The 15,123-nt window shown below is 32.9% G+C and overlaps 2 protein-coding genes across 2 annotated transcripts; both read left to right on the top strand.

Moving 5' to 3' along the window:
• The first annotated feature begins 4,854 nt into the window (after window positions 1-4,854).
• Window positions 4,855-9,777, top strand: LOC108907610 (prostaglandin reductase 1-like). Its single transcript, XM_018711353.1, has 6 exons — window positions 4,855-4,977; window positions 5,190-5,292; window positions 5,348-5,539; window positions 7,121-7,394; window positions 9,314-9,416; window positions 9,516-9,777. Exons 1-6 carry the CDS (start codon window positions 4,872-4,874, stop codon window positions 9,743-9,745), a joined length of 1,008 nt encoding a protein of 335 aa, XP_018566869.1. The 5' UTR covers window positions 4,855-4,871; the 3' UTR covers window positions 9,746-9,777.
• A 1,088-nt stretch (window positions 9,778-10,865) lies between these two features.
• Window positions 10,866-14,576, top strand: LOC108907617 (prostaglandin reductase 1). Its single transcript, XM_018711361.1, has 6 exons — window positions 10,866-11,061; window positions 11,231-11,333; window positions 11,456-11,635; window positions 13,076-13,349; window positions 13,831-13,939; window positions 14,294-14,576. The coding sequence occupies exons 1-6, from the start codon at window positions 10,956-10,958 to the stop codon at window positions 14,521-14,523; spliced, it is 1,002 nt and encodes a 333-aa protein (XP_018566877.1). The 5' UTR covers window positions 10,866-10,955; the 3' UTR covers window positions 14,524-14,576.
• Window positions 14,577-15,123: the final 547 nt, after the last annotated feature.

Here is a 15,123-nt window from a genome sequence, read left to right as displayed (position 1 = left end):
TGTCCCTTCGAAGAAAATGAGTCCAAAAAGAATGTTTTAATCATAACCCTGCCTCCGGAATAGTCATTTGAAAATGGGCCTCTTTTGTAAAAATGGGATAAATAAATGGAATTTTGCAAAAACTATTTGACCGATCGAGCCCACCTTTTGCAAATCTCTTAAGGATATACAAACCCACATTTTGGGAAAGTTTGGTAAGATTTTATTAATTATTTAAAAAGTTATTAACAATTAAAGAAAAAGCACTGTTTCCGTTTAATTTTGCAATAACTTTTTTGTTTATAAAGCAATTTTAACTTAACAAGTCTCATTTTACAGACGAGTTTCTCTAGATCAAATCAAACATTTTTTGCTAAGATTAATAGTTTCTTTACAATAACGCGTAGAACAAAAAATGACGAATTTTTGACAAATTTGTTGATAAAAACAATGACGTTATACTTTTTACATGACCCATTTGATGAGACGCCTCTTGTATTATCATTCCCAAGACTTTCCAACAATAAAATCACGCCCAGTAATTTTTACAAGTTCTCCATGATTTTTCACCTTCATTTCTTGGTCTATAATTGTTCTTTTTCGGTACTCGGGGAAGCAATAAATTTTATTAAAGAAAATACCCATTACCGAATTTGTAGCGGGCCGCTGAACGTAAGAATCAATGGAACCTTTGTTTAAGAGCGGTTGATAAACTGCCACGGATATTTTTTATGGCCCGACCTGTCTAAAATCTATTTCGGCTGCCGAGTTGACCGACGAAATATCGAAGGGAATTTTTTACGTCCTTAATGGCCGGTCTGTAATGTATTTTCTCAAGAACAAATCCGAAAGTGGATTTACGTCTTTTTACAACTCATCGACGCACATTTCACAAGGCGGCTATATACATAAAAAGTAATTAGGAAGTTATGTAAGTGCCCTAAACAATCCGCGGGCTCTTTCACTTAATTCGTTTACGCGATGCCTTCGCATGCTCGTCAGTAATTAGAGGATATCCTTTCGCTGCAATAAAGTTACTGTAATAATACACAAAAGCAACAATTTCCCGTCGGGATGGGGCGAAAAGTTGGGACGTGTAAGAAGACGTTTACTGGAGACCGGTCTCGATCTGCTTCCCCTGGATTGCCACAGTGCTGAAGTGTTCTGACAATCAGCTGTTTCAGAGAAATGCTCCTGAAATATCAGATACTAAAAACCTGAAATCCCTTATAGTCCAGGAAATATAGAGTTGGACGCAACTTTTTGTTTCGGCAAGCTGAATTTATCACCATAGATGCTAAATATTATGTACAATGGTAAAGGTAAAAAATATTTATTGTGCATAGTTATAAGACAATATACAACCTATACACAAAAGGACTAGACACAGATAACTGATAATTAGCCTACCCCACAGAAAGTCAAGTAACTTACACATATTAAAAGCAATAATATAAATAAATTATAAAGTGTTATTAAAACAATGTAAAAAAAAACAGTATAACTTACATATACATACACAACACTCATACATGCTTGTGCAATACACATACAAATACGTAGTATAGTCAGACTCACACTCGCACACACACGCATATTATATTAATACTAATATTAAGTCAAAAATTAAAAAGCTAAAACTAAAAAACAGCAGCATTCGTGGAGTTATCGTTTTCCATGACCAACTCACGAATGCGTTTCTTAATCAGAGCTGCATTACGGAGTGTTAAGTCTTGAGGCACCAGTACATTATTTAATATCATACCTGCTAAATAGGTAAATGAACATCTAAAATATTCAGTTCGATGACGCATTATTTGCAAATCGTGTAAATTACGAAGCTGACGATCATGTACATCATGTCGCCAAACCAACTTCTCATAAAGATAGTCAGGAGTTGTATTACACAGTATCTTATTTACAAAAACACAATAATGAACATAACGTCTTTCACTGAGTCTTAATTTACCGAACTGTCTAATAAAGGGAGTAACATGGTGAAGAAAGGGTATATATGTGACAAAACGCATGCACCAATTTTGAATTTTTTGCAGTTTAAATTTATCAGCATTTGTAAGTAAAGGACCATAAACATAATCACAGTAATTTAGATGAGACAGAACTAAGGATTCGACCAATACTAATTTAATGTCAGAGCTCAAATAACGTTTTAAAGGCGCTATTTGCTTAAAGGAGATGAACGCCTTCTTACATAATTCACTAACATGTTGTGAGAATTTCAGGTCATTATCAAATACAAGACCCAGATTCTTTACTGAACTACAGTTTTCCAAAGGACAATTGTCAATATAAACAGCAAAATCCCCCAACTGTCTAGTTTTTTGATAAGTACCGATAACCAGGTTTTTACATTTATTTGGGTTAAGCATTAGAGCATTTTTATCGCATAACTCCTTAATCCGATGCAAGTCAGAATTAATAAGATCAACAGCAGTTTGTTTATTGTCAATTTCAAAGCTGTACAAAATTTGTAAGTCATCTGCATACATGTGCAAAGTAGTATGCACTACTGACGACACAATAACATATTAGTTTCCACAGTCAAAAAATGGGGGGAAGATTGTTTACAGGGTGGTTAATTGTATAATTTTTACATAAATTCACGTTTTTCGCTTATAACTTTAGAAAACAGTAAAGTACTTTTTTTTTCGTCTACAAAAGACCTACAAAACTAGCCCTCGAGCGTCAAAAAATATTGATTAGATCAAAAGTTATAAACAGAAGAAGTTTATATATGACTTTTGAATTAAACATTTATAAACTGCGTTATTATTACCAGAACGTTTTGGCATCGCATCCTCTCATTCCTTATCACTATCTAATAACTCACACGAAATCTGGAATCGGTAAGTTGAATAGTTTACAAGTTATGGCCTTATAAACAAATTAACTAATTTATTAGTCTGGACGATCCCGAGGTTTTCATGGTAGATTTCATAATAATACACTGAAATCTATAATTTTTTTTTAATTTCAAATTTGCAACCTGGATTTTTTTTTATTTTTTAGCCTTAGTTGCAAAATGAAATATACGATGCACGAGCGCGATATAGTTATATATTATTACATATCCGGAAAGCTTATGAAGAGAGCTTTAAGTTAAAAAAAAATCGTCAAGATTCATTGAAAAACAACGGAGTTACAGCAAATATATTATGAGAAGATGCAATGTCACAAATTGAAAATGAAACGAACAAATGTCTCATTCATGGGAAGCAGATTCATACAGAGTGTTACACAGAATCCTCAGACGATAAATACAGAAGAATGTGATGTGTAGAAGTAATTTTGTTATGTACAAGGTGTCCCAAAGTTCGTGTCTCGAACCCATAACAGACAAACGAAAATCGACCGTTTTGCATTTGAAAAACATTTTTTCAAAATTCGGAAAATAAAAAAAAATTATTTTTTTTTTCGACGAACATACCCATTTTTTATAACTAAAATTATCTATTTTTTTATGAACATTTTTTGTGCAGAAATTTTTTCTCTATCTTTTTTTCCTTAAAAAGTTAAATAACAAACATTATATAAAAATTTATTCTATTGTATTGGCATTAGTCATGATTTAATCAATATTGCCGTGAAAACAATGGCTGAATCTGCTGTCATATTTACCGAATTTTCAAAAAAATGTCTTTCAAGTGCAAAACGGACCTTACCGACTCCCGATTCACGCCATCTGAACAGATTTTTACTGTCGTTTTTCGTTTGTCTGTTACGGACCCGAGACGCGAATTTTGAGACACCCTGTACATAAATTTTAGATTTCTTTCATAAAATAGGTACTCCAAAACAAATATATCCAAACACTTGTAGTTATCAGTACTTTTACCGCATAATGCATATCTATCGATTGTTTAGTTTATCTAAAGAATAAGTCAATTAATGGCTTTGGATGATCTTATCGTAGGTACCATGTCCCTGATACAGATGATTAATAGCATTGTTTGGTCAAAGTCCAATAGATAATTAAAAATGCCAGAACGAAATGATATCGTATTCTCTAAAGCTATTTATTTGTAACATAGTTTTAGTTTTTTCTGTATACGTAAGTACCTACTTTGTACATGTGAAATTAATAAAAAAAAATTATAAACCAGTGGGCAAAAGGTATCAGTTAAGAGGGGCGTTCGTCTGTACAATTTTTTGTCCAGCATTTTAGAAAATATAAACAAATTAGAAATAATATCTCTTCACCGTACGAGTTATATAACATTTCCTCAGGGTATAAGATTAATATATTCAAAATAAGAAAAACAGAGCATATTTTTACCTAGTACATTTAGCTTACTTTCCTGAATTTTACGAACCTGTTGAGCATACAACAAATCGCATAAGGTACTATAATCACACCGCGGAGAATGTTTTTAGGAATCTACTAATACATATATTCATCACAATTATTGGGAACTTTTTAAAATTTGCAGAACAAAACGGGAAAGGTACATTTTCTGATGTTTGCATGTTCTCCATGATCTTTCAATGCGAAAAATTAAAGGAAGTTGCTCTAGTGTACCATTATCAAATCAAATCTTAACAAATCCTAGCCTTAAAAAAGTTGTGACAAAATATTCAACAAAACGAGATATTTTTTGTTCAAAGAGACAAAGTTCGTAAAGGAATAACTGTAACTAATTAAGCTCTTTTATTTCTACTCCTAATTAACAAATAGTCTTGTATATACCCATAATATTTTAGGAATTTTTTATTTATATTTTACGCATTAAAATTTTCAACGAGTTAAAAGTTAGTGAAACGCCACTGCTTCGTTATAAATAAATCTAACCTGACCCTGAAGATACTATCGAATATAAAAACAGCATACAGCTCCGTTTGTTTCATTTTATTCAGTTGTTGACACCCATACGATGGTGAAATCCAAAGTGTACATCTACACCAAAACGTTTGATGGTTTACCAAAAGAAGGGGACCTTGTAATAAAGGAGGAAGATTTGCCACCGATAAAAGATGGAGGTTAGTATCAGGCGTTTTAACTTGACAGTAGTTGACATGGAAATGTAATAAATACAGTTTTTGTATAATATTTTAACCTATTCTTTTTTGCATCCTCTAAACGTTTTTATTTCCTGTTAGTTACTGTTAATTAATGGTTTGAATGTTAAATACACTATCTTAATATTGTAAAAATACAATTCTGCTACACTCTGCTATGTTTTGGTTTGTAGAATTTCTAGCAGAGGCCATCTACCTCAGTGTGGATCCCTACATGAGAGCCTATGCCTCAAGGGTACCATTAGGTGCACCTTACATAGGATCACAAGTAGCAAAGTGAGAATTATTTATTCGCACTGACAAAAAGCCGACTAAAGATGTGTCCTTTCAGGATTATAGAAAGCAAAAATCCAGACTATCCAATGGGAAGACACGTATCAGGCTATTTTGGATGGAGAAGTCACACCGTGTCTAATGGTAAACCAGTTACTCTGGGATTTTCCTCAACTCCAGCTCCTATTCTTCTACCAGTTGTTAAGGATGTACCCCCGTCGTACTTCCTTGGAATCCTAGGCATGCCAGGGTAAGGATTTGTATACAGGCATTAATAAATTATTACACTACTAGCACTGCCAACTAAAAATCTCTAAATATTATCCGAGGGGTGGACAACTCCCTTAAATCCGTGTACATTCTTAGCTCAGATCAAATTAAATCTCTATAAATTTTATTAAATCAATACAGTTGTCTATAAATCAATTTATATAATTTTAGATCTATTTAAATCACCTTTGGAGGCGTTAAATCTATTAAAATTCCTTTAAATTCCTATAAATCATTATAAATCGCCAAAAAATATTTATAAATCTATTAAATCGTGATTTAAATTTTCATAAGACTATAAACTTCCTCCTTAATTCGCAATAGCCAAAACATGCATAAGCAAAGCTAACGAAATTCGCTAGCTTTAAGTGCATTTTATTAAGGTAATGTAATGAAATGCTTAAATCAATTTTTCTCGGAAATGGAGCATTTTATCGAAAGAAATAAAGAGTACCTTTTTTGTAGAGGAAGTGAAGTTCATTATACGTTGGCATCTGAATTTGAACATTTCGACAAGTAAAAAAATTGGGGCAAATTTTAGCCAACGACCCTCCCAATTGAGACGCCCCTGACTAATATTTTTCAAAAATTTTATCATAATCTATTTCGACTTTTAATGCGCGTTGATGGTGTCAGAATGCATAATTATCCTTCAACCTGTTTCGGAAATATTTTAAAAAATTTAATTTCTTGAGGTCCCATTTAGGGGTTATCTTTGGAAGCATTTATCGTCCCATGTTTGTATGTATGAAAACATATTTTTATTGTTGGCAATAGAATTAAGTAGTAAATTATTGGACACTAATTATGAGACACCCTGTATATGGCCAAAAAAGAAGATGTTCAGGACGTAGAGAGATTTTATTTTTTATGGACCAATTCTCATATGTGGAAACGAACCTTTTACAAATAAAAGATATGATACAGTACAGATTGAGAACATGTATAAAGATTTTAAAAATATATAGAAATATAACAAACTTTTATTAAACATTATTTTATATTTGCAGCTTATTTTCACGCGTATAGTGTAAGTAAGCAAATATCAAAAAAAAAAACATTGGTAATTGGAAGTTGCTTCCACTTTGGTAATTTACATTAGTAAAATCATTTTAACTGAGGCAAAAACAATGTCAGTAATATTGACTTGTGTTAAATTTCTGGTCCAATCACTTTTAAATCAATATAAATCACCATCCAGTACCTTAAATCTAACTAAATCTCCTTAAATCCAAAGAAATGTCCTTAAATCAAATTTAATAAGTTTTTAAATCTCAATTTAAATCTCTTAATTTCTCAATTAAATCATGTTAAATCTGGATAATTGAAAAATAGTACTTAAATCAGTCCTAATTAATTGGGATTTAAAATCTGTGTACAAATTTTTATTGAGTTATCCACCCCTCGATATTATCATTACAATGACAATTCTTTAAATCAATTATTTTTAATTTTATCAAAATTTAATTCTCAGAGGGCTCTGTACTGTCAAGAATGTGGTTTTATTTAACCTGGTACATTGACTTAGAATTTTGTATCTTAAATTACCTTATTCCTATAGAAATACGGCCTATTTCGGCTTTTTGGAAATCTGCCAGCCGAAGAAAGGCGAAACCGTAGTCGTATCGGGTGCTGCCGGGGCAGTGGGTAGCGTCGTCGGTCAAATCGCTAAGATCAAAGGATGCACCGTTATAGGAATCGCAGGATCGGAAGAGAAAGGGAAGTGGTTGCTGGATGAACTGGGATTCGATCACTTTATCAACTATAAAACTGCTGATCTGGACAAGGCTCTTTCGCAAGTTGCTCCAAAAGGGGTCGATTGTTATTTTGATAATGTAAGTGTAATAAAAGTGAATCAAACCAGGACCAGGGCGGATCTGTTGAAATATTCCTCTTCTTGGATGTAAGAGGAGGCAAGCTAATTTTTGCTGGAATACCTTCAGGACAACTCACATGATGAAAGTGTAGATCCCTAGATCTGGGCGAGGTCCGGAACATTTTCAAAATTGCAAAAATATACTGTAAGTTAAAAATGTTTAAATTTATCACCGCTGCACACTGGGATTTTTGAAGGTTTCCTTTTCAAAATTCCAGAAGATGGCCAAATTTCAGCCGAATTTCATACATATTTTTCTAAAATACTCGTAAATACTTGTACCTTCATGCCCAGGTGCTATAAATTTGATTTGGGTCATATCGATTGAGTTTTGAGGTTAGGTTGCCAAATTTCAATTTTTTTTGCGTTTTCAGAGAATAAAACGTTGAAAGTTAATGGTGAGAGAACCCCTTAGAAATCAGTCGATATGAACTTTTACTACTCTTTTACCCTTAATATTTATTTATTTATTTATTTAGATTGTTTGTCCAACAGTGAAAATCACCAATTACAGGAGTACAATATACAAATATATAATATTTACAAACATGTAAGCATACAGAACAAAATGTAAAGAATAAATATAACAAACATGCCGGTAAAATAATGTAACAAAAGAAAAAGAAAAATAAGAAGAAAGAATATTCAACGTGGAATAACGGAAATCGGCAACCTAATCTCTCAAAACTCAATCGATATGACCCAAATCAAATTTATAGCATTTGGGCATGAAAGTACAAGTCTTTACGAGTATTTTAGAAAAAAATGTATGAAGATCAGCTGAAATCTGGCCATCTTCTGGACTTTTGAAGAAAAAACCTTAAAAAATCCCAGTGTACGACGTTGCAAAATAGCTGCAATATAATAATAATATAATTACTTATATCGTGGAACCTATGCATTTTGGAAGAATATTGAAGAGGAAAAAAAGTTTTAGAATTGAATTTTGCACAATATATTGCAAGTTAAGAATGTTTAAATTTATTACCGATGTTGCAAAATAGCAAAAATTTATGAAAAAATGCAAAATAATTTTTGTTTTTTGGATAAATTTTTAAAATATTTTAATTGTTCCGAGGGCATTCTAATTTTGGTAGAAAAAATTTTAGAGTATAATAAAACAACACACCAAATTTCATTAAAATCGGTACTATAGTTTTCGCAAAATAATTTTTTGAAGAAAATTTTGAAAAAAAATTTCTAATTTTCAAATTGTTGCACAGCCTCAAATAAAGCATCTAGATTATTGAAAATTTTTTTATATAGAAAAGACCGCTCAACCTTTCAAATGGTTTTTGAAAAATTGAAATCGGTTGATCAGGACGGCCACAATAAATCTAGACGCTTTATTTGAGGCTGTGCAACGTTTTGAAAACTCGAAAAAATTTTTCAAAATTTTTTTCAAAAAATTATTTTGCGAAAACTATCGAACCAATTGTAATGAAATTTGGTGTGTTGTTTTATTATACTCTAAAGTTTTTTTTACTAAAATTAGAATGCCCTCGGAGCAATTAAAATATTTTAAAACAATTATCCAAAAAACATTATTTTGCTTTTTTTCATCAATTATTGCTATTTTGTAACATCGGTAATAAACTTAAAAAATTTTTACTTACAGTATATTGTGCAAAATTCAATTCTAACCCTTTTTTCCTCTTCAATATTCTTCCAAAATGCATAGGCTCCAAGATATAAGTAAAAAACTCAGATAAAATAGATGTTTTTTTTAATTTCTTAAACATTTTTGCAATTTTGAGAATGGGATCTACACTTTTATTATTATTTATTTAAAAAAATTGCTTGCCCCCTCTCACTAAAGCTATTTTCTAAATCTATGGCTATGCATAAGTGAGGTGCTTTCAAATATACCTTTTTTAGGTAGGTGGCGAGACAACCATCACTATATTAAAACATATGAATGAATTGGGACGTATTTCTGTATGTGGAACTATTTCCAGTTATAACGAGAAAGACGGTAGAAGTACGTTCGAACATTTAAGAATAATAATCTTGTTAAATTGTTGTTTTTATTGTAAACGCGTTTTGAAAATAATGTTGCTTAATATTTTCTTTTTTCCAGTACTATTTGAGCTGTTCTCATTAGTATCTAAGCAGATAAAAATGGAAGGCTTCTTGGTGCATAGATGGAGTGACAGATACACGGAAGGCGTCCAGCAAAATTTGAAGTGGCTGCAGGAAGGAAAACTTAAGACCAGGGAAACCGTGACGGAAGGATTTGAAAATATGATCAAAGCTTTCGTAGAAATGTTGCAAGGGAAAAACTTTGGAAAGGCTGTTGTTAAAGTGTAGATTTCGTTACTTATTAAACTTCTCTTGTTTGACATCTTTTATTTCTCTAATTCTTTGATATTAATAAAAGGAAACGCAGGCGCGGCGATTTGGTACAGCAATCAGTGCGCATATGTGGGCGGAACTCTCTCAGACGCAAACTTATTTATGTCGATCTACATATTAGCCCAACAATATTCAAAACTCCTGACTTGGTTCAAGCGTATGATAATAAAATGTGTAACAGAGGCTTGCATGTGCCCCCCTTGATAGGTATTACTCATATTTTTCAGGTGGAATCTGTCAAAGTTATGATGGATCGTATGTCCCACCGGATTTATACCCGGGATTTAGGAGAAACTTTTATTATTTATAAAAACTTGCCGAAACAAAACCTAAATGCTCGAATACCTCCTAATAAGTATAATAATGAAAATTAAATGTTTGCTGCGGATATTTACGGAGAAAATCGATTAAGATCCCTTGGATGAAGTCAAATTTATAAATGATTTGTACGAAACAACCCCCTGAGGAATAAACGTTGTCAGGAAATGCGATAAAAGTTTTAATAAACGTAAAGAATAGCGAAATTTTAATACGACTGGAATGGTTCATTATCTAAAGCTACTGGTTCGTTTCAGAAAAAAAAATAATTGCTCAACGCCCTCTAAATTAAACATTTTTGGGACCGCTGATTTAAATTTTTAAAAAGAGTCGTGTACTGCAACTGTAGAAAGAGATAAATAAAATAAAATCAATGAAATTCTTTATGCCCTTTTTAGTCCAATTTAATGGGCCTTTAAATCGCAATTTTGGTCAACTTGCTTGAATTTTTTATATAAGTTAGTTTGAGGTATAAATTAACAGTGACAGTATTTTTTCAACTCCCGGCCAGGGGTGAAAAAGGATAAAATAAAAGGGTTTTTGAAGATACGTTATCTACCGAGTTATCTACTCATTCTTAGTAAAATAAATATATTATTATTATTATTAGAACTCGTCATAAGAACGTTGAAAGCACCTTATGCAACCGAATATACTCATACTTCGACCTTTAAACACAACATGTCGTTATCATTTTATCCACACTTGGGAGTACAAATAATAAAAATAACATTTTTACTGATTACCGCAAGTCATTGCTGATAAAGCAACGACACGCATACGCACGTATATTGCCATTAAATCGACAACGTATCTTAAAGCAACTGAACAAAATTTGACGGTAGCAATGGTGGTGGCAAAGGCCTTCATATTCGAGAAGCAGTTTAATGGATTTCCGCAGGAAACGGATTTGAAACTGGTAGAGGAGGAACTACCCGACATCAAGGATGGAGGTATTGCTTCGTATTAATAAAAATTAACCGTATTATGCATGACATTTATCAAATATAGGTTGATCGTGTTATCTGAAAGGATTTATTTTCCGTATTATCTAACGAGATTTACTAAATTGCAACATATAACAGAAAGGTTTTGTTTTAATTGATATTTGGTCTCGTTTAGAATTTTTAGCAGAAGCTGTCTACCTTAGCGTCGACCCTTATATGAGGGCGTATGCCCCAAGATTACCTCTAGGAGATACTTTCGTAGGAGGACAAATTGCCAAGTAAGTTTTTGCTTTTATAATTTTTGTTTTACGTACTAACATAAATGGAATAAAGTGGAGCTCTGTACCCTGATTAACAATTGTTTCTTATGGATTAAAATGCAATCTATATTCGTTTCTAGAATAATTGAGAGTAAAAACCCAAAATACCCGGTTGGAAAATATGTGGAAGCACGTTTTGGGTGGAGGACACATACCATATCGGATGGTAAGAGGATATCGGAATGGAGTAGCCCTATGATACTCCCAGATTTTGGGGACCTTCCTATTTCTCTAGGATTGGGGGTTTTAGGTATGCCTGGGTAAGTAAAGAACCTATGAGGAAGCCAACATTTATACAGGGTGATTCACAATTTATCAAAAAAAATTTGGGAATAGATGCGGCATGAGAAATGGAGTCAATATCGTAAAAAAAATTTAGTTGTAGTACTTTCAACCATTACATAGCTGGACGAGTAGCTGGACAACTGTAGTCTCTAGCGTCACTAGTAATACGCGTGGAAAGCCACGTGGCCTCAGCGACTCCGAATACTGAAATCCGATTTTACAGTCGTCGTTTCCATAGTGTTTACAATAGTTTTTTAGTAGTTAGTGTTAAAAATGGCTTGCGTGTATAGCAACTCGGAGTTGATGGATATCGTTTTAATTTATAGTGAAGCAAAAAAACATTATGAAGCATTTGTATTATGGTGAAACAAGAGACAGTATTTGTGTTAGTTCGTAGAAACTGAGTAAGACAGCTCCATATGTGTTTAGACGTCGGTGGACAAAATTTTGAACAGTTGTAACATGAGATATGTCAAATTATTTTATTGTTTAAAAGTTTTAAAACCACAAATTAATTTTATTAATTAATAATGACAGTAACGGCAAAATCAGTTGAATTTGCTGATATAAAATAGGACCAGTTTCCAGTGTCGTGCAGAGGTGTATTTTTAAATCATTTTCGAACTGCCTTTTTTGATTTTTTCTTTGCAAAATTGTATTTGTAAGAGTCCCTTGTATATCCAGAATTTTTTTTGGGTAAGTTCTGAATCACCCTGTATAAGTTAGCAGCATTTTAATCTAATTATACTCCATTATTTTCGATAAATTTATAGTTATATTAAAAAAACTTTTACTACGTAGAGCAACTCGCCTCACAATCACAAGCAACGAAACAACATTTTAGGGCCTATATTTTAACAGCAAAAGTAGGTTAATGTAAATCGCAAATTCAAATTTAGCAAAAGGGTGAAGTTTAGTCAAACTGACATGTCAACGAATGCAAGACTTTCCGTAACTGATAATTGCGAAAATCCTTGTTTACAATATAAAGTTTGTTATTTCCTGAAACACTTGTGTTTTCTCAGATTTCTACCAGTAACAAAAAAAAATACTAGTTCACAAATGCTCCTATACTAAGAGTGAGTAGTGTAGTCATGTTTAAAAAATTGAAATAAAAATAAATAGTTTTACGGGATCTGTTTTTATGCTAAAATGGAAGTATGTACGAAATAGTGTATTTAATTTACATGATTGGATGACGAAATCTGTAAGAATTTGATCATTAAAACGAGCTCTAATAGCTATAAAGGCAAGGGTAGATTTACATTTAAACAACTAACCGCTGTTGGTATAGCCGAGTTAAAGCAATTACACACCTAACAATAAATCCGGTATTACGGTACTCAACGATTAAAGTAGGAGTAAAAATCAAAGCATACGGAAAATTTCACCCGCCGCGCGCTCTTTATTTCCAGAATCACGGCCTACTTCGGAGTCACCGACATCTTGCTTCCCGAGATCGGACAAACGGTGATAGTGACCGGAGCTGCCGGAGCGGTGGGCAGCCATGTTGGACAGATCGCCAAACTGAAAGGATGCAAAGTTATTGGTGTGGTCGGATCGGACGAAAAGGGGAAATGGTTAGTGGATGAGCTGGGTTTCGACCATTTCATTAATTATAAGACCGACGATATAAGCAAAGTACTCCAGGAGATAGCTCCCCAAGGGATTGATCGCTATTTTGATAATGTAAGTGAATATTTATTGTTAATCTAGGGCCAGATTGAGATGGGAGTCATTTCGCTGTTATACCCGCAAGTAATGGCGGTATTTAATTAGAATTTAGGGCACTAGTTTAATGTCTTAATGTGTCACAAATATTCAATTAACAATTAGGCAACTGACGGGACTATTAACAATGTGACTAAAAGTTTATAGTTCACACAAGTCATAAATGACATCGTTTAATGGGTATTCATCCGGAAAAGGAAAGTTTAATAATTTTACCTATCTTTCCAATTTCACAAATTAATATCACAAATTCATAGAAAAGTTTGAGACAAATATTTTATATACATCTATCTGTACAGAATTTTTTAAAATAATTCCAAATATTTCTTTGATATTAAAATTCGGATGTTTTCTTCATTTTTTTTTATCATTTGCTTATCCATATAATATGCATACGTTGTATACACGAAGCCCAAGAAAATATAATACATATGTTTAGGTTGGTGGTGAAATTAGCAGTACAATTATCAACAACCACATGAAGAATTTTGGACGAATCGCCGTATGTGGTTGCATATCAGGCTACAACGAAAAGTCACTTCCTACAGGTAAGTAACCAATGAATTTATACAGATTGACGAATTTTTTGGTACTAGAGTAACAAATAAAACATTCTATGCTGTACATTTTGATTTATCCTAAAGTTTCATTGTTACAATTTCTCTGCAATTTAAATCATATACAGGGTCGGAAAGTCCCCATGGTTCCCCTATTACAGAAAAGGCAAACGACGAAAACAAAGATGACCACCGGTCGCTGAATTACAAGTGGAAGTGGATCTTATTTCTTAACTATACAAAATTATAAAGATTTGTAATTAATTTTCGGTTAACTTTTTACCTCTTTATCAACAACCTCACAAATTCAAAATCATGTTTACACAAGATGACATATTTTTCCAGCTACACCAGTTCAGGGGGGTCTGGTTACACGCCAACTCAGGATGCAAGGACTGCATTGCAGCAGATGGGAAGACAGATGGATGGAAAGCATCTTACAGAACAGGAAGTGGGTCGAGGACGGTAGAATTAAATACAGAGAGACCATAACTGAAGGTTTTGAGAACATGTTCAACGCCTTCACTGACATGTTGAGGGGAGGAAACTTCGGTAAAGCTCTTGTAAAAGTGTAACCAACAAAAATATACATTAATTTGACAAAATTAAAAGCATTTCATTGGTCCAATTTGCTGTGTTACTTTTATTTGACACGAGCCCTATCATCCCACATACAAGAAAATTTAATTCATTTAAATAAACAACAGTATCTAAGTAATCTATCAGAAATCTTAAACAGTAGGTAATAAATAAATAATGATAAAAGAAATGCATAAAAATGAGCAAATGATCTATTTTCTCGCCTGATTGTGACCAATCTTCAGGTGCTGATACCAGAATCCACGGCATCTGAAATGTCTGGTTCTAAGTTTCTCACTCTCTGTGTTTGTTCCCGTGTAATATTAGCGTATTGGCGTCCAAAGCCACCATACCCACTTAAATGATGAACCAATCTTACAAACATCGGTCGGAATAATCCATCTAATATCGTCGTCTTGCAACAACATCGTTTTCTCCTGACAAAAAGTAGGTTCTGATTACACCAGCTCTTTCTTGATTCGCACACATACTTTTTCATAATATCTGCACTGTGTTGAGTCAATCATGCCTTAAGATCAAGGTCATATCGATTGCCGGCTATTTGTGGCACGTTCCCATAATTTGCTAAACTAGCA

This window comes from Anoplophora glabripennis, unplaced genomic scaffold (genome assembly GCF_000390285.2).
Source record: "Anoplophora glabripennis isolate ALB-LARVAE unplaced genomic scaffold, Agla_2.0 scaffold51, whole genome shotgun sequence".
NCBI classification, from domain to species: Eukaryota; Metazoa; Arthropoda; class Insecta; order Coleoptera; family Cerambycidae; genus Anoplophora; species Anoplophora glabripennis.
This window is presented reverse-complemented; position numbering and strand designations above follow the sequence as displayed.

Coding starts and splice junctions, on each gene's coding strand:
- LOC108907610 (XM_018711353.1), top strand. CDS start 4,872: ATGGTGAAATCCAAAGTGTACATCTACACCAAAACGTTTGATGGTTTA. Junction 7,395..9,313: donor TCGATTGTTATTTTGATAAT/GTAAGTGTAATA, acceptor TACCTTTTTTAG/GTAGGTGGCGAGACAACCAT. Junction 9,417..9,515: donor TAACGAGAAAGACGGTAGAA/GTACGTTCGAAC, acceptor TCTTTTTTCCAG/TACTATTTGAGCTGTTCTCA.
- LOC108907617 (XM_018711361.1), top strand. CDS start 10,956: ATGGTGGTGGCAAAGGCCTTCATATTCGAGAAGCAGTTTAATGGATTT. Junction 11,334..11,455: donor GTAGGAGGACAAATTGCCAA/GTAAGTTTTTGC, acceptor ATTCGTTTCTAG/AATAATTGAGAGTAAAAACC. Junction 11,636..13,075: donor GGGGTTTTAGGTATGCCTGG/GTAAGTAAAGAA, acceptor CTTTATTTCCAG/AATCACGGCCTACTTCGGAG.